Source organism: Globicephala melas, chromosome 11 (genome assembly GCF_963455315.2).
Source record: "Globicephala melas chromosome 11, mGloMel1.2, whole genome shotgun sequence".
Taxonomy (NCBI): domain Eukaryota; kingdom Metazoa; phylum Chordata; class Mammalia; order Artiodactyla; family Delphinidae; genus Globicephala; species Globicephala melas.
The window spans coordinates 60,918,930-60,945,133 of record NC_083324.2 but is presented as its reverse complement, the minus strand read 5'-3'; the positions used below and the strand labels follow the sequence as shown (position 1 = coordinate 60,945,133).

Below are 26,204 nucleotides of genomic sequence, written 5' to 3'. Positions count from 1 at the left end.
CTAATTTTCACCAGCCAAATGGAACACATGTAGAAGGGGACAAATTACAAAGCCCAAGTGTAAACACAGAATCCAGGAGGCGTCTTAAGCCATTGGCTTGATGCAGGTGGATATCCATCTTTTGGTTCATGTGGGAAATGAAAATTCTATTCTTTATTCTAATTCCATTAAGTTATTTACAACTTGATCTGAAGGTTTCATATTTATCATCATGAAGTATCAAGCCAAATGTCCCTTCTTCGGGAACACCAAAGATTAACAGATTAGAATGTTTTCCACATGTCCATTTTTACTGTCAAGAGAGTTTTAAAGAAGTTTTCCAGCTTCCGCAACTAAGCCAGATGTCAGTGGGTCCCATGGTGAAACAAAATTGGCAGAGCAGCCTTCTCATGACCCCAGGGTTGTTTTATCAGGGATCAGTTTAACATCTAAGAGCCATTCTTTGCTGAAGACTGTAAAGTTTCTGGGGTCCAATCTGCCACAATTACAGAAATCTGCTGACTTGGTTGAACCTCTGAAACCCAGCAATTTTTCTTACAACCTTTCTCACACGGAGCTGTAATTGTTGTTTGTGTTGGCTCAAGAAAAGTAAAGGGTCTCATTTCCACTGTATGTTTCTGGTCTCTGGTTTCAGAAACATCCATAGAGAATATTTTACCAGCCACATTTTTTGTTGTGTAAACAAGCCCTGGTGATTTACCCTATTGGTCACTCCACTGTGTTGACCATAAGCTGAAAGATATCAGATGAACACTTTCTAAAATAACTGTAAAATAATATTTTTTATTTTAATTGATAGCTTTGGTTCAGAAAATCATAGCCAAAAATCCAAATGTGGTTATACTGATATAGTTTTTTTCTTTCACTTCTCATTTCTGGTATTGTTTTGTGTGTGTGTGTTGGGGGGGCACATTTTATTTTATTTACTTTTTAAATTTTTTTAACATCTTTATTGGAGTATAATTACTTTACAATGGTGTGTTAGTTTCTGCTGTATAGCAAAGTGAATCAGCTATACGTATACATATAACCCCATATCTCCTCCCTCTTGCGCCTCCCTTCCACCCTCCCTATCCCTCCCCTCTAGATGGTCACAAAGCACCGAGCTGATCTCCCTGTGCTACGCAGCTGCTTCACACTAGCTATCTATTTTACATTTGGTAGTGTATATATGTCAATGCTACTCTCTCACTTTGCCACATATATACAATGGAATATTACTCAGCCATAAAAAGAAACTAAACTGAGTTATTTGTAGTGAGGTGGATGGACCTAGAGTCTGTCATACAGAGTGAAGTAAATCATAAAGAGAAAAACAAATACTGTATGCTAACACATATATATGGAATCTAAAAAAAAAGGGTTCTGAAGAAACTAGGGGCCAGACAGGAATAAAGAGAAGACGTAGAGAATGGACTTGAGGACATGGAGAGGGGGAAGGATAAGCATTTCTGTTATGGTTGATATAAAACGTGTATTTAAAGTAGACAGTTTAAAACATAATAAAATTAAACATACTTCTACTTATCACACAGTTTAAGAAATAGAACATCAACAATGATTGTGAATTCCCCTGTTAGCTCTCCTTGTTAGCATGTCTCCCACCACCCACTCCCTCACAGAAAATTCTGCAAATCATTATTTTGTTTTTCTTTATAGTGTAACACTGTAATATGATTGCTAATTTTGTCTGTTTTTAAACTTAACATATCCGGAATATTACTTTATATATTATTCAATAATTTGCTTTTGTTCATGTGATATTAAGTTTTGGAGATCAATTACGTGATCACACAGAGCTCTAGATATTACTTATCAGAGAATACTTCCAAGTAATTTGAGGTGGAAATTGGAACTGATTCAGTTTTTACAATTATGAACAATTTTGCTACAAACTGTCTTGTCATGTCTCCTGCTGTACATCTACAAGATATTTTCTAAGTATATGTGAAGGAATGAACTACTGGATCACAGTATGCACATACTCAAAATTACTATAAAAAGTCAAACTTGTTCAAAAGTGGTTGTATAACCACATATTCTTACCAGCAGTATGTGAGATTTTCTGTAAATCCACATCATTTCCAACACTCCATATTGTCTGACTTTTAAATTTTTGCTGATATACCAGCATAAAATGGAATCATGTATTTTAATTTGCATTTTTTTCTGATTAATAACAAGGTTAAATATATTTTATGGTTATGTGGCATTTGTGTTCCATTTTATGTATAACGGTCCTTTGACTGTTTTCCTGTTACTTTCTTTCTTTCTTCCTTTCTCTTTCTTTCTCTTTTTTTCTTAAGGAAACTCTTTAAGTATAACATGCATATAGAGAAGAGCACAAATTTTAAGTATACAGAACAATGAATGACTTCACAAAGTGAAAAAACCACCCACATCAAAAAAGAGAATATTACCAACACAGGGCACCCCTCTCATGTCCCTCCCACATTATCTCATTCCCATCTTAACATCTATCACTAAGGATTGGTTTTGCATGTTTTTGAATGTTATATAAATGTAATAGTTTAATATAGACTTTATCACATCTGGCTTCTCTTGTTCAACATTTTTTTTTAAATTTAACAATGTTGATTGTTAAATGCAGTGTTTTGTTAGTTCTCATAAATGATAAATATAGATACCACAATCTCTACGTAAATTCCCTTACTGGTGTACATTTGAGTTGCTTCCAATTTGGGGCTATTACAAATAGTGGTAGTGTAAACATTCCTGAACATATCTTTCAGTGAATATGTGTACACATTTGTGTTGGTATATATTTACAAATAGAATTGCTGGGTTCTAAAATATGCATATGTTACAAAGTGATGTACCAATTTAAACTCTCAAAGCATCACGTGAAAGTACCATCTGTTTCACATTCTTGCCAATACTTGGCAGCCTTGATAATTTTAGCAGTTCTTGTGGTTGTGTAGTGGTATCTTATTGTGGCTTTAACTGACATTTCTCTGATGAAGTTGAGTACCTTTTCATGCTTAATGGCCATTAGCATACCTTCTTTTGTGAAATGTCTCTTCGTCTTTTTTCATTATTCTTTATTTTTTCATAGATAAGTAGGATTTCTGTACATGTTCAGTATACTACTGCTTTGTTAGATACATGAACGGCCAATATCTTTCCCCACATTGTAGCTTCTCTTTCCACTCTCATAATGGATCTCCTTGTTTTTTGTTTGTTTGTTTTTTGGCAAGGGGATTTTCTTTATTTGAGGAGGAACTGTTAGTTTTTGAGGCAAAGGACCCCAACGTACAACAGTACACGAAGGTCACAGCAGCCGTTCAGAATGCAATCCAGTGCTACTCGTGTCACCTATGAGAAAAAAAGAGCTACTACCCAGACATCACTGGATTGTTTTCCCAGGAGGGTAGATAGAATTGAATCCAGCAAGGAACCAGAACCTCTGCCATCAACGTCAGGCATGAGTAAAATTGCAGTTTGCCCATGGATCTCCTTGTTTTAATAAACTTTTTATTTTAGGGCAGTTTTAGATTTGCTGAAAAAAAATGTAAAGGTAGTACAGGGAGTTTTCATATTAACCACATCCAATTACCATATATAATTTCTCCTATTATCAACATCTTTCACTAGCATGTATTCTGCTGTCATTGGTATTCTACAAATATCAATTAGAACAAACTGATTGATAGCCTGTTCATATCAACTACTGTATCCTTACTGATTTTCTGCTGTCTTGAGCTGTGAATTACTGCAAAAGGCATGTCTAAGTCTCCAACCATAATAATGAATTTATTCGTTGTTTTAGTTCTAATGGTTTTACCTCATAAATTTTGATGCTGTGCTGTTAAATGCATACACATTTACAGTTGTTATTTTTTCCTGGATAATTATCTTTTCATCATTATGTAATGTACTTATTTATCCCTGATAATTTTTCTAGTTATAAAGTCAGCTTCGTCTGAAATGAAAATTGCTACCCCAGCTTTCCTTTGATTGGTGTTAGCATAGTACGTATATATTTCTCTATTCCTTTACTTTTAGCACTTCTGAGTTTTCATGTTTAAGATGGATTTCTTGTAGACAACAAATAGTTGGGTCTTTTATTCACTCTGACAATCTTTGTGTTCAAATTAGTATATTTATACTATCACATAATATGATACTAATCATATAAATGATTACAGTTGGATCACAGGTGGATTAATATTTTCTTTGTAAATAAAAATGTTTTGTAAATGTTTGTAAATGCATTCTATTAATTGCATTTTTTTCTTTTTTTCTCCCTCTTTTTCGTCATTCTCTGGTTTTAACTGAGCATTTTAAATGATTTTTATACTTCTTTTTAAAACAGAGTGATTTCCCTAGAGTTTCCAATATACATTTCTAACTAGTCTAATTTCACCTTCAAATAATACTATACCATTTCATACACAGTGCTGATACCTTATACAGAGTATTCCCACTTCCTCCTTCCCATCCTTTATAACATTATTATTCATTTCACTTATCCATATGCTAAAATTGACCTATATTTAGTAACTATTATTACTTTAAACAAAAAGTTTCCTATTAAATGAATTAAGAATAATTAAAACAAGAGACTCTATTCTACCTTCATTTATTACATCTCTGATGCTCTTTCTTTCTTATGTAGATCTGATTTTCTGACATATAATTTTCCTTTTCTATGATGAATGTCTTCAACATTTCTAGCAGGGCAAATCTGATGATGAAAGCCTTCGGTTTTTCTTTGTCTGAGAAAAGCATTTGTTTCTTTAGCACTTTTGAAAAGTAATTTTGTTGATTATACGATTCTAGGATGGTGGGGTTTTCTTTAAACACTTTAAATATTTCACTCCACTCTCCTGTTTTCTGATGAGAAATCCAATGTAATCCTTAGCTATGTTTCATTATATGCAAGATGTTTATTTTCTTCTCACTTGTTTCAAGATGTTCTCTTTGTCTTTGGTTTTTTGCAGTTTGAATATGATATGCATAGGTGTTGATATTTTTATATTTATCCTGTTTGGTGTCGTCTGAGCTTCCTGGATCTGTGGCATCAGTCATTAACTTTGGAATATCCTCAGCTATTATTGTTTCAAATGTTTCTTCTACTCTGTTCCTCTTTTTCTTCTCCTGCTGGTATTCCAATGGCACATTTGTTATACATTTTAAAATCGTCCCACAGTTCTTGTATAGTCCGTTTTGATTTTCCACTGTTTTTTTTCTCTTTGCATTTTCCTTAGATCAAGTTTCTATTGACTTATCTTTAAGCTCCCTGACCTCTCCTTGGTCATGTGTAGCCTACTGCTGAGTTTATCAAAGGCATTCTTCGTTTCTGTTACAGTTACACTTTTTTTTTTTCTTAATTTCTAACATTTCCTTTCAATTCTCTCTTAGAGGTTCCATCTCTCTGCTTGTATTTCCACCTCTTTTTTGTATGTTTCTACTTTTGCCATTAAAGACATTCATATATTACTCACAGTTAGTTTAGATTCCTTGTCGGAACATTCTAACAATCTCTGCTGGACCCGAATCTGGTCCTGATGCTTGCTTTGTCTCTTCAGGCTGTATTTTCTTCTTGGTCTGGGACCTGCCTTGTGATTTTTGTTGTTGTTGTTGTTGTTGAAAACCAGATATATTGTATCTGATGATAGGACCTCAGGTAAATAGGCTGTGTAAGTGTGAGAGTTTGTCATTCTGACTAGGAGTTTGGCTGTGTTTAATGTTTGTTGTAGCTGTAACAGCCAGAGGGTTCAAATTTCTCTAGTGTCTTTGATTTTGCCTTCCCTCTTCACTGTGGGCTTCCCTAAGTGTATTTCCTCAAGGAGAGTCTGCATCTGCAGCTCTTTTATCTGTAAATCACTATATTGGGGACGTGTTGGCATGATGATAAGATGTAGGGGAAGGGAACCATTCTATAATCTTATGAGTAAATCTCAGATGTTGGCCTGTGTCTCAGGAGGTGACCTTCACATGTGGAGTTGATACCAAAATTTAATAATATATCTTTTTATGGACAGAAAATTCTAATTTTAATGTATCCTGTTTATCAATATTTTCTATCATTAGCTCCTTATTAAGTAACATGTAATAAATCTCTGCCTATACAAAATATTATCTCTCATGCTATCTTTTTCCTGACTTTGATTTACAATCCACCAGGACTTGATTTTGTGTACAATGTGAGGTAAGTGTTGACTGGATGAGCTGGATGTCTCCCTGGGCTCTTTTCCCACTGGAGGTACCACAGGCTCAGGGAAGACCTCACAGCATGGTACTGCATGGATCTGGAGAGGGCAATGCAACTGGCATGTATTTGTTCCTCATACCCTTCTAATGCAATCTGTCTTGATCTCTGTGGTAAACTGTGGGGTGTGGGGTGGTGGTGTGGGTGCTTTAGCCTTACCCCCATGATCTAGGATTCTCTCATCACTGTCTTGTACACGAAGTTGTTGGCTGCCCTTCTTGTGATGGGGAGCAAAGTCAAGAATGACCTATCTGGCCATCTTGATAATGTCGCTTCCCTAAACTAATTCTGATTTAGGCTATTCTCTCATGGGACTGTACTAATTGAAAGATTTCATCCCACTTAGTTTCTTTTAATGAAAAATATATAAATTCAATATGTCGAGGGAGAAACCTTCCTCTAGAAATGTATTCTTCACTAGTATTTCTACCTAAATTTAAATCTTTGGAAGACCATGGATTTGAAATGCCCCCATGTCTCTCAATTTGTCTCTTTTTTTTTTCCCTTATCTTCTAACAGTGAATGGAACTCTGCATAACTTTAAGTGGCTTTGACATTCAATCAAGGAATCTCAGAGATCACTGAGTCAATTCTCCGATCTTACAGCTGAAGACACCAAAGTTATGGATGTAGGAGCCATCTTCACCCAGCTTGGACTTTGTATACGGATCACTTCCTGTGCAACAGGAAAGCTCTTTACCAGCCTGTTCACATTCTCTATGGGGGTTTTTACTGTCAGTCAGCCTAGTATCTGCTGAAAAAAATTTGCCAATCCTGTTGTCCTTAATCACACGTATGAAACACATAGAAATGGCACCATTTTCCTTACATTATATTTGTACTTTAGTGCTGCATATATGTTTACATTCTAACATATGTCTGAAAGTATGGGGTGTGGCTTATTTGAAATATGGGGTCCTAATAAAATTTAAGCAGGCTGAATAAATTTCCTGAACCATTTTCATGGAATATGAAATTACAAGTCCCCTGCCACTCTCATCCTAACCTTTTCATTTCTATAACTGCAAGTGATCCTCAGGCAATATTATCCTTTCTCTCCAGCTTTGATATAAATGCTCTTTTTTTTTTTTCACTTTTGTATTTTCAGAGCAGGTCAGTACAATGTAGAAACTCACTTGTAGACATTTAATGATTTTCTTTCCAAACTAAAGAAAAGAAAACACTACTTCAGTGTATGGAAGCCTGAACATTAAAAGGATATACAGAAAGATAATTACAAGTGTACTTTGTAGATACATTCTACTCCTTGTAGAACATATCTACTTTGTAGATAGATCTATTCTACAGCTTTTTTTTTTAAACATCTTTATTGGAGTATAATTGCTTTACAATGGTGTGTTAGTTTCTGCTTTATAACAAAGTGAATCAGTTATACATACACATATGTTTCCATATCTCTTCTCTCTTGCGTCTCCCTCCCTCCCACCCTCCCTATCCCACCCCTCTAGGTGGTCACAAAGCACCGAGCTGATCTCCCTGTGTTATGTGGCTGCTTCCCACTAGCTATCTATTTTACGTTTGGTAGTGTATACATGTCCATGCCACTCTCTCACTTTGTCACAGCTTACCCTTCCCCCTCCCCATATCCTCAAGTCCATTCTCTAGTAGGTCTGTGTCTTTATTCCCTTCTTGCCCCTAGGTTCTTCATGACCTTTTTTTTTTTTTTCTTAGATTCTATATATATGTGTTAGCATACGGTATTTGTTTTTCTCTTTCTGACTTACTTCACTCTGTATGACAGACTCTAGTTCCATCCACCTCACTACAAATAACTCAATTTCGTTTCTCTTTATGGCTGAGTAATATTCCATTGTATATATATGCCACATCTTCTTTATCCATTCATCTGTTGATGGACAGATTTTATTCACGTTAACTCAGCAGAGTTCAACAAAATTCATTTTAAGCTCCATTGCCTAATCATATAATCCAGAATTCCTCTACTTACTAAAGACGACCATCTCTATTTGAGTCCTGAATTACTAAGATGCCCCAAGTTCTGTTTACCAATTTACCATGACCTAATCCCACCACAACTATCTCCTCCTTCAATACTTAGATCATGTTTCTAAAACTCAAATGCTTGCAGGAGTAAACAAATAAGTGGGACACATGAAAATGAGATCTAAGAACTTAGAGCACACCCAGTCAGTCAGTGTGAGCTGGAGAGGCTGGCTCTATTTCAGGGGCTACTTGTACCTTAGTTCCAGCCTATTTTTGTCAAGCCAGAATATGAACACACTTTGATAACCAAGTTAGCACTTCATGAAAAGCCACAGCAAAGCAGGATTTTCGTGAGAATTCTTACCATTTAAGAAGGTAAACAATCAATGGCTTTATACCTATTATCTGTTTGTTTAACATTGTGCATCAAGATTGAAGGAAAAAACAATACACATATTTGCCATATTTCCTTACTAACGCTCTCTTTCCAATTGCACAGTTCAAGTCAAATGGCCAAGAGGGTCTCCTTTTCCGCCTCCTCCTTACTGTTTCTCCCCTTTTTTGCTCAATGCACATATAAAATTTCCTTAAGGAAACAGTGGTTTCATTTTCACTTCTTCATAATTTAGTGATATCTTCCCACCTAGACCACACATGAACTCACTCACCTGGAATTTCAGACAAGAACACATTTCTTGTTTCCTGATATCGTGGTTTTAAATAAACACCATAACCACATTGGCAAACCTAGTAATATTTAAAAATCACAATTAACTTTAAATTAACATGGTTTCAGACACACTGGGAACTCTTAAACCTTGGGGAGTTCTGTGTTTTTATTTTTAAGCAAACAAGGCAACAATAAAGTACGATGAACTTCAGAAAGTTGCCTTTATCTCTTTAATGAAGTTGTCTCAGCAATCAAAAAGAATTCCCTTTCTTTTTAACAATTTTTTAGTAGATTTGCTATGGATAACACTGTTGGCCTTCTTACAGCTGATGTGGGTCCTAATTCTTTTCACTCTAAGGTCTGTTATCTATAAAGCCTTGTGTATTTTCAAGGGGAAATGTTCCAAAATGTCTATGTAGAAAAATAAATAAGATTTTTCTTTCCTTACAGAATAGAAACAGTATTCTTTTAATTTGGACCTTCAATGAAAACAGTGGGTTTTGGTTACTGCAGCGAATGTTTCCTTTAAGAATGTTTACTGAACTGCAAACATTTTACTAAGAAATGTGAGCTTTATTTAGTTATCTGTTGTTATTATGAGATCAAAGTAAAAGAATCTAATTCTCAGAGCATACTCTTCAAACCTCAACTTTTTTACCTCAGGAAATTGAGGTCATAAACATATTTTCCATATCCTGCAAGGAAAGCTTTTCCCCAAGAAATTGCTCAAGGTATTCAAACATTTACTATAAATAGATTTAAATGTTTTAAACACAACTAAATACAAGAATGCTCTGAGAAATTTGAAGAAGTACTATTGATTAATGAAGAAATGAGTCTTGGTGAGACATAATTTCTGGAAGTTATGCTCACCACTATACCACCAACGTGAGACTTATAATTTCTGAATGAAGGGAGGAAGAAAGATTGATAGAACACAGGAAGAATCATTTCAAAATCAGGAAGAAAAACAGTAGCACATATTACAATGATTCTCAACCAGGGAGGAAACCTAAATTCGTAGACCTTCCACATAAAGAAAATCACCAAATTTCATTTTTATACAAACAAAAACCTGGATAAAAGGAAAAACCTGTCAATTTCTTGGATGGGGAGATGAAATTCTTAAGTCAATCCTCTCTAAATTAGTCTAGGTATTTAATAAAATGGATATTTGGGGGATGAAGTTTGGGACAAATTCAGTTTAAAATTCAATTAGATAAAGTTTATAAAAATTTAAACAGGTTTGATAAAATGACTAATAAAAGGGTCATGCGATACTAGATTTGAAATCTAACATAAAGCCACGTTAATTAAAAGTATGGTACTTACACGAATAAATGACCAAAAGGACAGGAAGAGGTAAGATAAACTGGGTTGGCATTCTTGTTCTACTACCTTTCAGATAAAGGGTTTTGGGCAACTGACCTAACCTTGGAAAGCCACAGTTGCCTCATGTAAAAAGTTATAGTTATAAAAAAATTACTTCATAGGATTGTTACAGGGACAAAATAAAATAATTCATGTAAAACATAGTTTAAAAATTCAATAAATATCCGCCAATGTTATCACAGAATAGAAACTCTAGAGATCAACTCAAGAATATAACAACATAGTATGTGTCATAACTGAATATTTTGTATCTCTGAGGAAAAAATAGGTTATGTAATGAAGGGATAGCAATGTGTTTATATAAAATATAGATTCTCATCTTGCGTCATGAATAAAAATACAGTACAGTTGGATGAAAGACTTGATTATAAGAAATAAAGTCAAAGAAAAGATAGGTAATCAGTTTATATAAGTACTAAAGTTTTGAAGAACTCAAGGTCCTTCTCAGCAAAATTCCAAAGGCAGAAGCCATAAAGTGAAGACAGTATTATCAGTGTTGGTCCCCGTCTTCCTTTACCCAGCATTTCACACCGAGGATCACCTCCTCTTTGATAGACTTCTTCCTTTAGAGTCTTGCACTCAAGACTGTCTTGGTTTTCTCCTACCTCATGAGTCACTCTTTCTGTCTCCACAATATCCTGTTTTCTCTGATCTCTTAATGATCAATATTTGGTGCTCTATCCTTGGTCCTCTTTCTTCTCTATCATCTCATGCATTCCTTGGAATTAAATACTATATATACTCTGTTACTTCTAAATTCATATCTTTAGCAAAGACTTCTCACACCAAATCAATTCTTATATAACAAACTGCCTACATGTAAGGGTAAGGGGAGGGGAGGGAGTTATAAGAATCATGAAGTGCAGTTTATGTAGCTCAATATGCTATCAAATATTCCTTCGTTTTATGTATATACATACATACATACATACACACACACACACACACACACACACACACACACACACACACACACACCAAAGAGGCAGACCTCAGAGATCTTGCAGATTTGGTTCCAGACTACCACAATAAAGCGAATTTCATAATAACACAAGTCACATGAACTTTTTGGTTTCCCAGTATATATAAAAATGATGTTTACATTATACTGTAGCTATTAAGTATGCAATAGCACAATGTCTAAAAAAAAACAATGTATGTACCTTAATTAAAAAATAATGCTGTTGCAAAAATGGCACCAATAGACTTGCTCAACACAGGATTGCCACAACACTTCAATTTGTTTAAAAAAATCAAAATAAATAAATAATAAAGCAAACACTAATAAATTGTGGTATGCCTATATACATATATATATATATATTCATATATATATGAATGAGAATGACCTATTTTGGTAGCTAATACTAATCTTCCTTCTGAGGTAGGATTATAAGTAATTAATTTTTCTTTATACTTATTTATATTTTCAAAATATTTGAACATCAACATTATTTTTTAGCCATTAAAAACCAACCAGTAGGAGGAGTGATGTCACTGTGATGACAACATAGGTCATTCCTGCCTTTGCTCACCCTTCCAAGAAGAACAACTAACAACTATTCATGGTCAAGACACCACTATGAGAATCCTAGAACACAGGGATGAGGCTGAGCACCCCTGCACCACAGACACCAAGAGACCTCATTAGAAGGTAAGAGAAGTGGCTACACATTGATCACCTTGCCTATCCCCCAGGCTGGAGCAGCATTATGCTGAGAGCTCCCTCCTGAGCCTATGACACCTTCAGTGGGAAAGAGAGCCCAGGGAAACATCCAGCCTGCACCCAGTGTTGTGGGTCGCTTTCTGGGAGCCCCTACTTTGACTTCACTCCACAGGGATTTCAGAAGAATCTTCAGGGATCAACCACTGGGAATCTGACCATGACAGAGAAATTGGGTGGGAGGGCGGGGCTTGCAACAAGAGAACCTGGATCTTGGCAGCTCGAGTTCCTACCTGCAGAACCTAAGCAGTAGTGCCAGCCAGCAGTTTTGCTCAACTGCAGAAACCAAGTTCCTGTTGCAGTCTGACCAGGGAAATGGATGGGTGCAGGTCTGCCTAATTCAGGTCCTCAAATAATGACCTGAGTTTTGGTGGCTCTAAGAGCGTGATTTGCCCATTGCCAGGCAAGGTAGCTGAGTCACAGCCCAACAAGCTTCAGAATGTGACTGAAGGACCTGACCAGAAGGGCTGGTGAGAACACTTGGAAGCTTCATAGTCTGGCAACACTGGAGCCGAGAGGCAGGCAGGCAGTGCTGATCGTCCACAGAACAGAGCTATTACTGGGCAGGGAGGTTTCCCCTGCTATACCCAGGCAGGGGAATTAATCCATAGCCTCACCCTTGCCGTTTCTATTCAACATAGTGCTGGAAGTCCTTGCCAAAGTAATCAGGCAAGAAGAAGAAATAAAAGACATCAGAACTGGAAAGAAAGAAGATAAACCATCTCTATTTGCAAATAATATGATTTTATATATTGAAAATCCTAAAGACTCCACCAAAAAACTGTTAAATGTAATTAACAAATTCAGTAAAGTTGCAGGATACAAAATTAATGTGCAAAAAATCAGTAGCATTTCTGTGCACTAACAACACATTATCTGAAAAAGAAATAAAGAGAATCATCCATTTAAAATAGTACCAAAAAAATACTTAGGAATAGGGTCTTCCCTGGTTGCACAGTGGTTGAGAGTCTGCCTGCCAATGCAGTGGACACGGGTTCGTGCCCTGGTCTGGGAAGATCCCACATGCCGTGGAACGACTGGGCCTGTGAGCCATGGCCGCTGAGCCTGTGCATCCAGAGCCTGTGCTCCATAATGGGAGAAGCCACAACAGTGAGAGGCCCGCATACCACAAAAAAACAAAAAACAAAAAACAACTTAGGAATAAACTTAACAAGGAAGTGAAAAATCTTTACTCTGAAAACTACAAGACACTGATGAAAGAAATCTAAGGAGACACACATAAATGGACAGGTTTCGCATGTTCACAGATTGGAAGAATTAATATTGTTAAAATACCAATATTACCAAAAGCATCTATAGATTCAATCCAATCCCTACCAAGATTCCAATGACATTTTTTATAGAAGTAGAAAAAACAATCTTAAAATTTAAATGGAAACAAAAAAGCAATTCTTTGAAAGAAGAACAAAGCAGGGGATATCACAATTTCCTGATTTCAAGCTATACTATAAATGTATAGTAATCAAAACAGTATGGTACTGGCATAGAAACAAACAAATAGATCAATGGAACAGAATCAAGAGTCCCAAAATAAACCAAGTATATAAGTTCAACCAATATTTAACAAAGAACCCAAGAATACTCAATGGAAAAAAGACAGTCTTTTTTAATAAATGGCACAGGGATAACAGATATTCACAAGTAATAGAATTAAACAAGGCCCCTGTCTTAAATCATTCACAAAAGCTAACACCAGATGAATTAAAGACTTAAATGTAAGATCTGAAAATGTGAAATTCCTAGAAGAAAAAGTAGAAAAAATGCTTCTTGACAAGGGTCTTGACATTGATATTCTTGGATATGACACATAAATATAAGCAACAAAATTAAATATGCACCCCAATGTTCATAGCAGCACTATTTACAACAGCCAGGACATGGAAGCACCTAAGTGTCCATCAACAGATGAATGGATAAAGAAGATGTGGGGTATATATACAATGAAACATTACTCAGCCATAAAAAAGAATGCAATTTGCAGCAACATGGATGGACTGAGAGATTATCATACGAAGTGAAGTAAGTCAGACAGAGAAAGACAAATATCATATGATAACAGAATCTAAAAAAAATTATAGAAATGAACTTATTTACAAAACGGAAACAGACTCACAGATGTAGAAAACAAACTTATGGTTACCAAAAGGGAAAGGGCAGGGGAGGGATAAACTAGGAGTTTGGGATTAACAGATAAACACCTCTGTACATAAAATAGATAAACAACAAACACTTACTGTATAGCAAAGGGAACTACATTCAATATCTTGCAATAACCTACAAAAAGAATCTGAAAAATAATATATATACATATATAGGTATAACTGAATCATGTTACTGTACACAATATTGTAAATCAACCATACTTCAATAAAAAAATAAAATAAACAAGTGGGACTATATCAAACTAAAAAGCTTCTTCACAGTAAAAATAAAAAACGATCAAAAAAGTGAAAAACAAACCACCCACTTGGAAAAAGGATGTGCAGAGCATACATCTCATAAGGAGTTAATATCCAAAATAAATTAAAAAGCTCATAGAACTCAATATCAAAAAAACCAAACACTCCAATTTAAAAAATGAGCAAAAGACCTGAATAGACATTTTTCCAAAGATGATACAAGAATGGTCAACAGGTAAATGAAAAAAGGCTCAATATCACTGGTCTTTAGGGAAATGCAAATAAAAATCACTGTGAGATATCACTTCATGCATTTTAAAGTGGTTAACACCAAAAAGAAGGGATAACAAATGCTGGTGAGGATGTGGAGAAAAGGGAAAATTTGTGCACTGTTGGTGGGTTTGTAAACTGGCACAGATCCTAGACAAAACAGTATGTAGACTCCTCAAAAAATTAAAAATAGAATTACCATATGATCAAGGGATTCTAATTCTGAAAATATATCCAAAGGAAATGAAAAACTATCTTGAAAAGATATTTGTACCTCCATGTTCACTGCAGTATTATTTACAATAGTCAAGACATGGAAACAATCTAAGTGTCCATTGATGGATGAATGGATAAAGAAGATTATATATATATATATGAATATATATAATATTGTATTATATATTATATATATTATATAATGGAATAGTACATATAATATATAATATCATATATAATATTATATAATGGAATATTATATATAATATTAAATAATATATATAACATATTTATTATATATATTAATATATAATATATTAACATATATTTATATAAAACATACAAATATAATATAATATATAAATATATAATCTTGATTATATATTAATATATAATCATTATATTATACAATATATATTACAATTAACATATTATATAATATTTAATAAATAATGTGACTATATACCACAGCAGTGGTAACTATAGTCATCATGTTGTACATTACATCCCTAGTACTTTATTTACCTTACTACTGGACGTTGGTACGTTTTGACCACCTTTCTGCAATTATACATTATACATGTAATATATATAATATATAACATTAATATATCATTAATATATTAATATAATTTAACCTTAATATATTATATTATACCATAATATAATATTATTAATATAATATTAATAAAATATATTTATACTATATAATATATGTTAGTGAAATATACATTATATAGTATATTTCATTTATACACTGTATATTATATTATATATATTCATATATTATAATATATTAAACATTACATATATTATTTATATTTCATCATATATAAAATATTGATTGTATTTAACAAAATATCAAATATTATGTGTAATATATAATATTATAAAATATAATTAATATATTAATATATGATTATTTTATATTAATATAATTATACAATATATTATTTATATAATAATATATTTATGTATTGCATTATATTGTATATAATATATACTATATATAAAAACATTAATATTATATAATATATTAATATATTATACATTATATGATATATTAATATTTCTAACATATGATATAGGTATATTAATATATATATCTTATATTATTATAATTATATAATATAATATATAATATGTAATATATTTTATATATTATATATACACGCACACTTGCTTTTGTCATTAGTGGTGAGCCTATAACCATGAATTGGTTACGTTACAATAGGCCAAAAAAATAGTTATGAGAATAATACTTTATGTTCAATACAAAACTACCAATTTCAAGCCAATATTCTTAAGGAAAAAATCTGGGTCATGTTACATTAATGGGCAAGAGTATAAATATTCATAAAGTTTCCTTGTAAATAGATATTTTTGTGAGAGAAAAAAATAAGAAAAAAGAAACGTGAAACGATATTCAAAAAACAAAAAGCTTAATGTGTTCCTATACAAACAAAAAGCTTAATGTGTTCCTATACAAACAACAGAGCAAAAGAGCAAGATTTCCAAATTAAAGGCGCATGTGTTAAGAAAGATGTGACAAGTACTTGATTGGAAATAAGGTATTGAAAACGAGATTAAAACAATCGGATGAGATATTTACAGAATGAATTAGAGAGGTGCTCGAAAAGGTAGTGAGTTCTGAAATTTCCACCTCTTACATCAAAGGAAAAATCATATCATATCCTGGCCCTAATCCCCATCAACAATGATCAATTTTTGTAAGATTTGCCTAACTGATCAGCATGGATTAATTGCCATGGGAGAGGCAGAGCCGTTTGGGGCATCTTCTTTCTCGGTGAGTTTCAGGCTTATGATCTAAGTGTAACTCACTACATAAAGATTAAATACTTTCATACTTAGCATATTAGAATCAAATTCACACGCATTATTTTTAAACACTGATTACTTGAATTCCCGTTTAAAATGCCATCTAGCTCAGAAGGAGTTTTTTTCTAACTGCCCCTTCTGTGTATATAGAAACAGATAAAAGTTATATTATCTCTGAAAAAAAACCTGACCGATTACCTGTAGCCAAAATCAGAGAGAAGTTTATATTAATAAAAAGATGTTGGAGATAAACAAAACAAAATTATTCACATTTTCTCATTTTTATCACTAATATAAGCAATCCAGCCACTTGCAAAAAAAAATAATAGAAAGGAACTTTTTTCACCTTTTCTTACTGACATTTATGGCTCAAAGCCTTGTTTTTAAGCACTCAAAAATTGGACGGTGTTAAACTTCTTCTGGACTCCCTGTTCTCTTTTATTTACTTATTTTTGTCTTAAAAGTAGTTTTTAAATACTTGATAGTATAGTTGATTTACAATATTGTGTTAGTTTACCTCTTTTATTTATTTTTTGATGATAACTTACACCTCATCCCACCTGAGAATATTTTCAACATAATACTGTCCTGGAGAAAGTTAATTGTGTAGCAAAAAGCAAACAAGCAAGAAAACAAACAAAAACAAAAATACTATTTCATACTCAAAAAGCTTCTGGAGGTACTGAGTTAGACTAAAACACTTTTCTCCACAGCAGCAGGACTGCTCCGAGATTTTACATCTGAATCTAACATCTAAGACAGTGTCTGATAAAATGAATATTTGTTGAATAAATTAGTGATGCATTTCGTAAAACCTATGTAGGAGCATCCAGTTTTCAACTTTTTGTTTTCTTTCTTGCTTGCTGATTTCTATTTAGCTCTTTAATAGATGTTGAATAAATGAATAATATCTAATTCATGTATTTACAAATTTACACATTTGCAAAGCAATGCTTTAATGCCTCCGGCTCCTTGAGTAATAAAGGTTATAATATTATTGCTATTAGTATATCAGCAGTAGTAATAGTTTTAACTGTAATGACGGTAATAGTATGAGGTATCAACCAAATGCAGTCACCAAGACAAATGTTCTAGAAACTCTGCACCTCATCTCAGTTTTGTAAAATCTGAGGACATAGACATCATTGTACACATTCTATAGGTATAGAATTGAGAAGAGAATTTGGAATTCTAAAAATTTTCTTTGAGAACCTCAAAAACAAATTACATGAGGAAATTGTTTGGTAGCATTTAAATGTGGTTTAGCAGGAGTCAGTATAAAGAAATGAATGCTTTGTTGTAAAAATTAGGTAAATGATTTGGTTCTTCTAAAAGAGAATACTAAACATATGGAAAACATCATGAGGAAAGACACATTAGCTAAATGTCTATTAAATGTAAGAGAAGAAAAAGGCACACGGTATTTCTTTAGGGGAAAGCTAAATATTGCCTGTTCTACTCTCTTTGCTACCAGTTAATGGAGTACTGTTACTTGTGATATTGGAACTCATTTGTTTTACTCTGTTTTTACCCAGTTATGAAGACTCAGATCATTTGAGTGAAGAAAAACAGAGACTGTGCAATTGTTTAGTGTTAAGTAGATTAAGTAATTTGTTCACTGGTGTTTTACTTAGGTACTTGGGAATATGCAAAAGGGTGAGACTCAATTTTTACATAAAAAATTAAGACAAGTATATTGGGCCATGTACGTTTCTTCCATTACTGAAATGCTGTACGTTTTGTCACCTCACTTTCTTGCTCTTTTGGGTTTGGGTGGTTATAAATATCCCCCACTCAAATCTATAGTGTCAATTATTTCTCTATAGTAAGGAATATCTGATAATTATGAATTCTTGACTCCCATACAACCATGTACTGCCCTATAAGTCATATGTTTAAGTAATAAAAAAAAATACAATAAACCTGGGAACCCAAGAATGATCCTTCTATTACATTATTAGTATGTGCTTTCCAGACTGAGGGGGATGTTCCATTTATAACTCTCATTTGTTTCCTACCATCATGGCCAAGTTTCCACCTACTACATGTCTCCTTGCCATCATTTTAACTTCCAGTTTGGAGCACTGTAAACTGTTTCCTAACCCCTAAATTAAAACAAATGATATCCACTCCACATGCACCAGCAATCTGACTAGAAGCCACTTCAAAGATTCCATTTTAAAGAATGAAGTATGGCCACTGCTTCCTGAAGCCAGAGTTAGCCTAGTTCATAACCAAGTGGGACTTTCTCTGATTTCCCTTCTACTTAAACACTGACAGGTTTGGTTTTGGTTTTTGTTTTTATTTTTTTCCTAAGACATTTTTTCTCCTCTGCTCAGGGTAATCCTGGTTATTTTGTTGTTGCTGCTGCTTTTATTGGGAAGGGCCCTGGAGGACTCTGCCTCACTCAGCGTTGCCAGGGACCAACCAGTACACATATGTCTGCAAAGACATTCCAAGACAATGCTCCGCTGTCTGTGTGAGCATACACCTCCCCAAACATTTACAGACTGTCTCAGCTACACACAGTTTCAAAGAGAGCAGAAGTGTATATTTTTTCTTACACTGGCACTGGCTTATCAAACTGGATGAAAGTGGATGAAACTGTTTGAAAGTGGATGGCAGCAAACACAAACTCTACAACTCCAACGTTAAATTGTTCATTTAAACTGGGCACTCGGGCTGCATATTGCTTCTTACACAAGCTGCTCTTACCCTCTCCTCCACCCACTTACACTGCCACTACACGTCAAGGTCTGGGCAATGCAATACCACCACGCTCCAAGTGCACTTTCCCAGGCCCCTCGCCTCCCTTCTGCCCTCCCACCTCACGTACATGCTTAGAGCTTGTGCACATAGTAAAAGAACAGAAAACACAATGACAGATACTTGTGGACACGTTTCCTGCTAACTTGTGCCAAAGAGCACAAGAGATGCCAAAGAGCAAAATATCGACCCTTCCCCTGACAGACATACACACACACATACACACCTAGACATACAGATACACATAGACACATACACACAAATACACATATACATGTACACACACATGCATACGCACATATGCATATACACATGCACACACAGAGACACACACAGGCATACATACACACACAGAGAGACATAAACACACACACATACACATACACACATAGACACATACACACACACACACCCCAAATAATTCAGCTTAAATTGAAGATATGTTCCTTCTGAAAAGATTTATATTCTTCCTGACATCTGTAGGTGCTACTAATTCACACCCATTTGAAAATAATTTGCCTGCTTGAGTCTTTCACATTCTGCAAGCAATGTGAATTTCAACCCTAAACTCACAACAGGTCAACAAATAGTCATGACATATAAAGGGGGCTTGTCTATTTCTCCTTCACCCATAGCCAAAGCCATTAGAATAAATATCCTTGCTGCCTTCTCCCGTTGTTAGGTGGTTTTTGCTGGTTCACCCTTTTTGACTGAAGGTGTGGTTGTTTTTTTTTGCGGGGTGAGGGGCCTCAGCCTTATACAGGTTCTGGCCTGTGCTCCCCATCTTGCTTGGGCCCAAGGTCCTTTCCTGTCCCCACCCCGTACTGCTGTTACAGTATGGATGGGCAAATGCCCCAGAATTGCAGTCCGCATCTCTTTGTAAATGGAGACTCTGCAGTTCATCTAATTCAGCGAATGTTATAAAGCTCAGGTTCCCCTCTGAATACAATAGTCGTCTTTCAGCTCCTAGGACATGCTCTTCCCTCTCCAAGGCCTTTTGCCCGAGTGGTGTTTCATGTGCTTGAACATTCTTTTCACACATTGATGCCCATACACACACACAAACGCATGCGCGCACACACACACACACACACACACACACACACACCCCTTATTGAGGTTCCTTTCTTCTCATTCTTTATATCTGATTTTAAATCTTACTTTCTCAGACAGCCTTAACCGTCACAATCACAATGGGGTAACAGCAATATTTTGCAGTGGGGCATTTTCAACAGGCAGAAAGTTTCCAGAATCAGATCTTTGGGTTCCCAGAATGTGCACTATAGCCCTGGATCCCAAAACCCGAAACTATCACTCATTATATAATAAATATGCTACATGAATAAAACATGACTCAAGTGTTACCGTCTAGAGGATATATCCATATGAGAAATGAGAGAGATGCACAGACACACACACACAGACACACACACAGACCTCTCCAGGAACTTGCTGGTGAGGAACACTTAATAAGTTACAGTTGCAGCTGAACACAGAATCCTCCTGAAGTGATGCCTAGTTCTCTATTGTTTTAGAAACTAGAATAGAGAAGGAAAATTGTCAAAACGCCCCAAAGTCCATGGGATATCATTTTTTCTTCTAATTCAATACAATGTTCCTTGCCTGTTTCCAGAGGACAAATAAGGATTTGTGCACATATGTTACAAAGTCCAAATAAGCCCTTGTGGGGCTTGATAGTCACAGGTTTTTTTAACTTCTGCCAAACAACTGTGCACTGCAGGATGATGACATTAAGCTTTATGTATTGATTTTCAGCCTCACCAAAAAGCTTTCAGACACTCTTATCTTTAGTTGTCAAAATCTTGGGTTCGAAGAACATCCAGTGAATCTATTTTTATCCGAGTTTAAGAAATAACATCAATTTAAAAATAAATACCTTAAAATGCAATTTATATCTACTCCTTTCAATAAATACATTAAAAAGAACTGAGGTATCATTAGAATGTAATAAGCAACTCTTAATCCTCCAACTTTCTAGCTCTCTTGATTTTGATCAGAATATACTTGATAAAAACCAGGGGTTCTTTCAAAAGAATGCTTGCCAACATCAAGAAGACATCTTAAACAAAATAGTCTGTATTTCAGCACACCTCCTCATCACAGAGCACCAAATTATCCAAAAGAGCATAAGTTACATGATTACAACAGTACACGCTACTATCTCCGTGCTTTGCACTCCTCAAAAATGCCATCATTTTTCAATCTATCAACTTTTCAGGCTGAGAGCAAGTGGGAGTTGAAAAAAGCAGACATAGCTCTGAGAAGATTAATACTTTTAAAAAGAACAAATTCAGGGATTTTATCAAATCAAATGAACACTAATAAGAGACATCATTGCCCTGAAAAGCATGGGCAATTTACAAATATTTCCTGAGTGCACGTCATGTGTCAGGTACTGTTTAAATGTCTCTTGATTTTTAATCTAGCTTTTCTTCTGTCATGTCACACTGCCTCCCTTCTAGTTTTCTACCAACCAAGTTACAGCTATTCAATGTTCTCCCTTCATTCTAAACCTAACCACAGCGTTCAAACAATGGCTCGATTAATGTATACTTCTACAATAACAATTTCTTACTGGGTCAGCATGTTAGGAAACTAGGAGAGAAGGCTTGGCATGGAGTCGGAAGCCCCAGTCTCTGGTCTCAACTCCAGCACTTTGTAGCTGTGTGATCTTGGGCAGGTCACGTAACCTCCAAATCCTGTTTCCTGATACGTAACAGGTTAATGCTATGTATACTGCAAAGGTTGCTGTGAGGGTAAAATGAAATAACGTACATGGAAGAGGTGAACAAAGGGCTTGGAACACTGTGGATGCCCAATAAGTATCAACACTTGAATCTCAAAAAAAAAATGTTATATTCATAGCAATTTATAAATACTGTCTCACTAAAGCTCTTAATATGTTTATATGGCAAATAAGTGTACACATCTTTATACATACACACAAATAATACAAAATACCTGAAGGGCCGTAAGGATATTTGCTAAGGCTTGTCCGTATGTGTCATGACAGTGAACAGCAAGAGCCCTGGGTGGGATTTCTTTCATGACACTTTCCAACATCCTCTTCATGCTTCCTGGAGTTCCCACTCCAATTGTGTCTCCCAGGGAAATCTCGTAACAGCCCATGCCATACAATCTCTTAGACACCTATCAAGAAAAGTGACAAGCTAGTAAAACAATGGAAATGAACACACTCAAACCCTGTTGTTCCTTAGCAAAGATCATCTAGAAGTAAACATCACAACTAAGATAACTTGCATATCCATGGAAAATGCATATTTTAGTTTTCTAGTCCTTTTCCTTGCTCATTAAATCCCAAGCATTATATAAAACTTTGAATGACATTCCTGTAGTTATCTTTCTCTAATATTCAAGTTTGCCTCAGAATCGTATCTATCTAAGTAGCTACATGTTCATTTATGAAAGTATAAGCTACAATTTCATTTATGGGAGGCTTATTTTCTCAGCCCTTTAATCAAACAGAAGCATCACAGATTTACTTTGGAACTAGTATTTCTCAAGGCGGTCAAGAGATGTCAATCAAGTAGCTTTGTAATCGGTACAGACACTTGATATTTTTGGCTTAAATTTTCTAGCTCATAAATAGATGCTCTTGAGTTTGGTAAACTTTGTGCTCCCTTCAAGCCAAATAACTAATGTTACTTTCAAAGAGCAATATGAATTTTAATGAGGGCAGCATGGTATGTTGACAAAGACATGGCTTCTGGAATCAGACAGGCCTGGATTGAAATCTCAGCTGCCACAAATGCTAGTCATGTAATACTGGGCAGAAGATGAACCTTTTGAAGCCTCAGCCCCTATTCTGTAAAATACAAACAATAAAACACCATTATTTAGCATGTTTTCTAAGCCTTACTAATTAATTTTTCAAAATCACAATAATAATGATGAAGTGAGTGTTGACATGTTTGGTTGTGAAAATGAGAATATATAAAAATCACTTTGTGCAAAATCAGACACATGGTCACCCCTTAACTCATGCCTTATGTGTGTCTTTGGTGCTTATTTTACATCAGGTGCTGCCCTAGATGCTGGGATATGATGGGGATGCAGATGTTAAGGGTCCAGGCTCAAGGTATTATGGAATCTGGAGTCAAGTGAGGACAGACCCTAATCAATTCCACTCAGGAATGTGTAAACACAGCTAACATAATAATTTTGGAACAAAGAAACAGGATTCTAAGGGCATGTAGCAAAGGAAATTGACCTAGATCTGTCAAGCAGGAAGGGCCTCAGTGACAGCCTGAGATAAAGTCAGCATCAACTTATCGAAGAGGTTGCGGAGGAAGGGTGTGAGAAGAACATTCAGGTGGAATTTCAGGCAGCTGAAATATCAAATACTAAGGGGATTCCAAGTAGGAAGGAAGGTCATGGGAATTCCCTGGTGGTCCAGTGGTTGAGGTTCCGTACTTCCACTGCAGGGGGCGCGGGTTAAATCACTGGTCGGGGGAACTAGAATCCCCCATGCCACAGGGTGTGGCCAAAGAAAAAAAAAAAGGAGGGAAGGTCAGATGCAAAGGACAGATGTGACAAGAAAGCAAAAACCAAGGGGGAATGGGGCTCCATAAAGCTGGGGAGGAAGGCCCGGGGCAGAGCGTACAAACAGTACACACAGCCTTGCAAACTGACCGGGTTTCAGATTTTGGTTGAGGTGTCTATCATAAGAGCAGTAGAAAGCCTTGACCAAATGTGGAGTAGTGGTGACATAATGGGATTTATGTTTCAGAAAGGCAGTATCAATACAACATCAAAAATAGTTTGAAGGGAACTCAGAAGGGCTACCTAGTCCAGGTAGGAGACAATTATTGGATGGACACTTGGATAAAAAAAGCATAATACTGATTCTCCTCTTTCTTCTCCTTTATTTAAAAAGGTACATACATTCAACTGTTAAATATACAGGTCTTTGGAATCATAGAAAGCATGTAGATGACTAACTGATTTTCTCTCTTCATTTCCATCTGTATGCTTTTGGCCTCACATAGATAATTAATCTCCTCAAAACTCTCTATTAAATGCTGGAATTTCTTAATGGCCACATAGAGAAGAATGAGGCTTCCATTCAAGTGGCTGGAGGAAAATCCTAAGTGTGGGGTCAAGGCAATCCAAGGGCTACAAGAGTGCCAGGGATGCTGACTTAAGGAAGGGAAGTTTTCACATGGAAGAGGCTTGAACATGTTCGAGTATCAGTGGGAAGGGCTCTGCAGTTGCATATACAGGGGAGTAAGCGACAGGAAGGGCTAGAGGCTTCAACAGAGGGAACACAGTCTGCAAGAATCATTTTGGAAAGGAGACAGGGAGTTGTTCCACACAGGGTAGTGTGGAAGAGAAGACCAGGTAAGGTCGCTGGTCATGAATTCCTAATGCTTCCAATCTGCCTGTTCCAGGATTCTCTTCAGCAACACCCTGGATATTATGGAGCAGGAATGCAGAGCCTGAGACTGTGTGTGGTCTGTCCAGAGGTGGCACAAGCCAGAAGGAAGAAAAGAAAGGGGTGGGTGTATAGGCAGAGTTGGATTCAGGTTTTGTGGAGTCTGAAGTTATACTATTTTGGAAATGTTCTTTAAGAAAAGAATACATAAGGACTTCCCTGGGAGCGCAGTGGTTAAGAATCCACCTGCCAATTCAGGGGACACGGGTTCGATCCCTGGTCCAGGAAGATCCCACATGCCGCGGAGCACCTAAGCCCGTACACCACAACTACTGATCCTGCGCTCTAGAGCCCGTGAGCCCCAACTACTGAGCCTGCGTGCTGCAGCTACTGAAGCCCGCATGCCTAGAGCCCGTGCTCTGCAACAAGAGAAGCCACTGCAATGAGAAACCCGTGCACCGCAATGAAAAATAGCCCCCGCTCGCTGCAACTAGAGAAAGCCCGTGGGTGGCAACAAAGACCCAACACAGCCAATAAATAAATAAATAAATAAATAAATAAATAAAAATTAAAAAAATACTAAAAACAGTAAACTGATTTTTAAAAAAGGGATATATAGTTGTGAATACAAATTAATAACAGAGCCTTAGAAGGGTCCCATGCCAGCGAAGGACTGTAAAATTTCAGTTTCATAAAGATGCAAACTGTTATACATAGGATGGATAAACAACAAGATCCTACTGTATAGCACAGGGAACTATATTCAATATCCTGTGATAAACCATATGGAAAAGAACATGAAAAAGAATACATATGCATAACTGAGTAACTTTGCTGTATAGCAGAAATTAAATGCAACATTGTAAATCAACTACACTTCAATAAAATTTTTTAAATATTTAAGTTTCATTATTTTATAGTATTGATATATCTGCCTCTGTGGGCAATTGTCTTGCTTAATTAATAGATGATGGTATATCTCTCACTGGAAACATCTGCAGTTCAAATGAATACACAAAACAGGAATTGCTTTAGCCAAACCGAAAGTTTATCCTGTCTAAAGTTCGATATTCTAAAAATCCCATCTTCACTGCTTCAGCACCACATCCCTAAACTTATAAAAATTAACCTTAACAGCAGTGCACAAGAATATGCTATTTCATATACAAATGAGTTTCTGAGTCTAATATAATTTCAAAGACAAGCATTTTGTATTCATTTGTATCAATTAAGAAAAAGGAACAGGAAGTAGAAAATGAACTTCAATAAGTAGGTCCTTAATGACTATAATA

General features: G+C 35.5%; 1 protein-coding gene across 3 annotated transcripts in view; it reads right to left on the bottom strand.

Moving 5' to 3' along the window:
* HMGCLL1 (3-hydroxy-3-methylglutaryl-CoA lyase like 1) overlaps window positions 1–26,204 on the bottom strand; it is a 144,320-nt gene that overhangs the window by 36,499 nt on the left and 81,617 nt on the right. For all 3 annotated transcript variants that reach the window (XM_060307579.1, XM_030840994.2, XM_060307580.2), the window contains one exon: window positions 22,479–22,667. In XM_060307579.1, coding sequence (XP_060163562.1) covers window positions 22,479–22,667 — 189 coding nt within the window. The remainder of the gene's footprint in view (window positions 1–22,478; window positions 22,668–26,204) is intronic.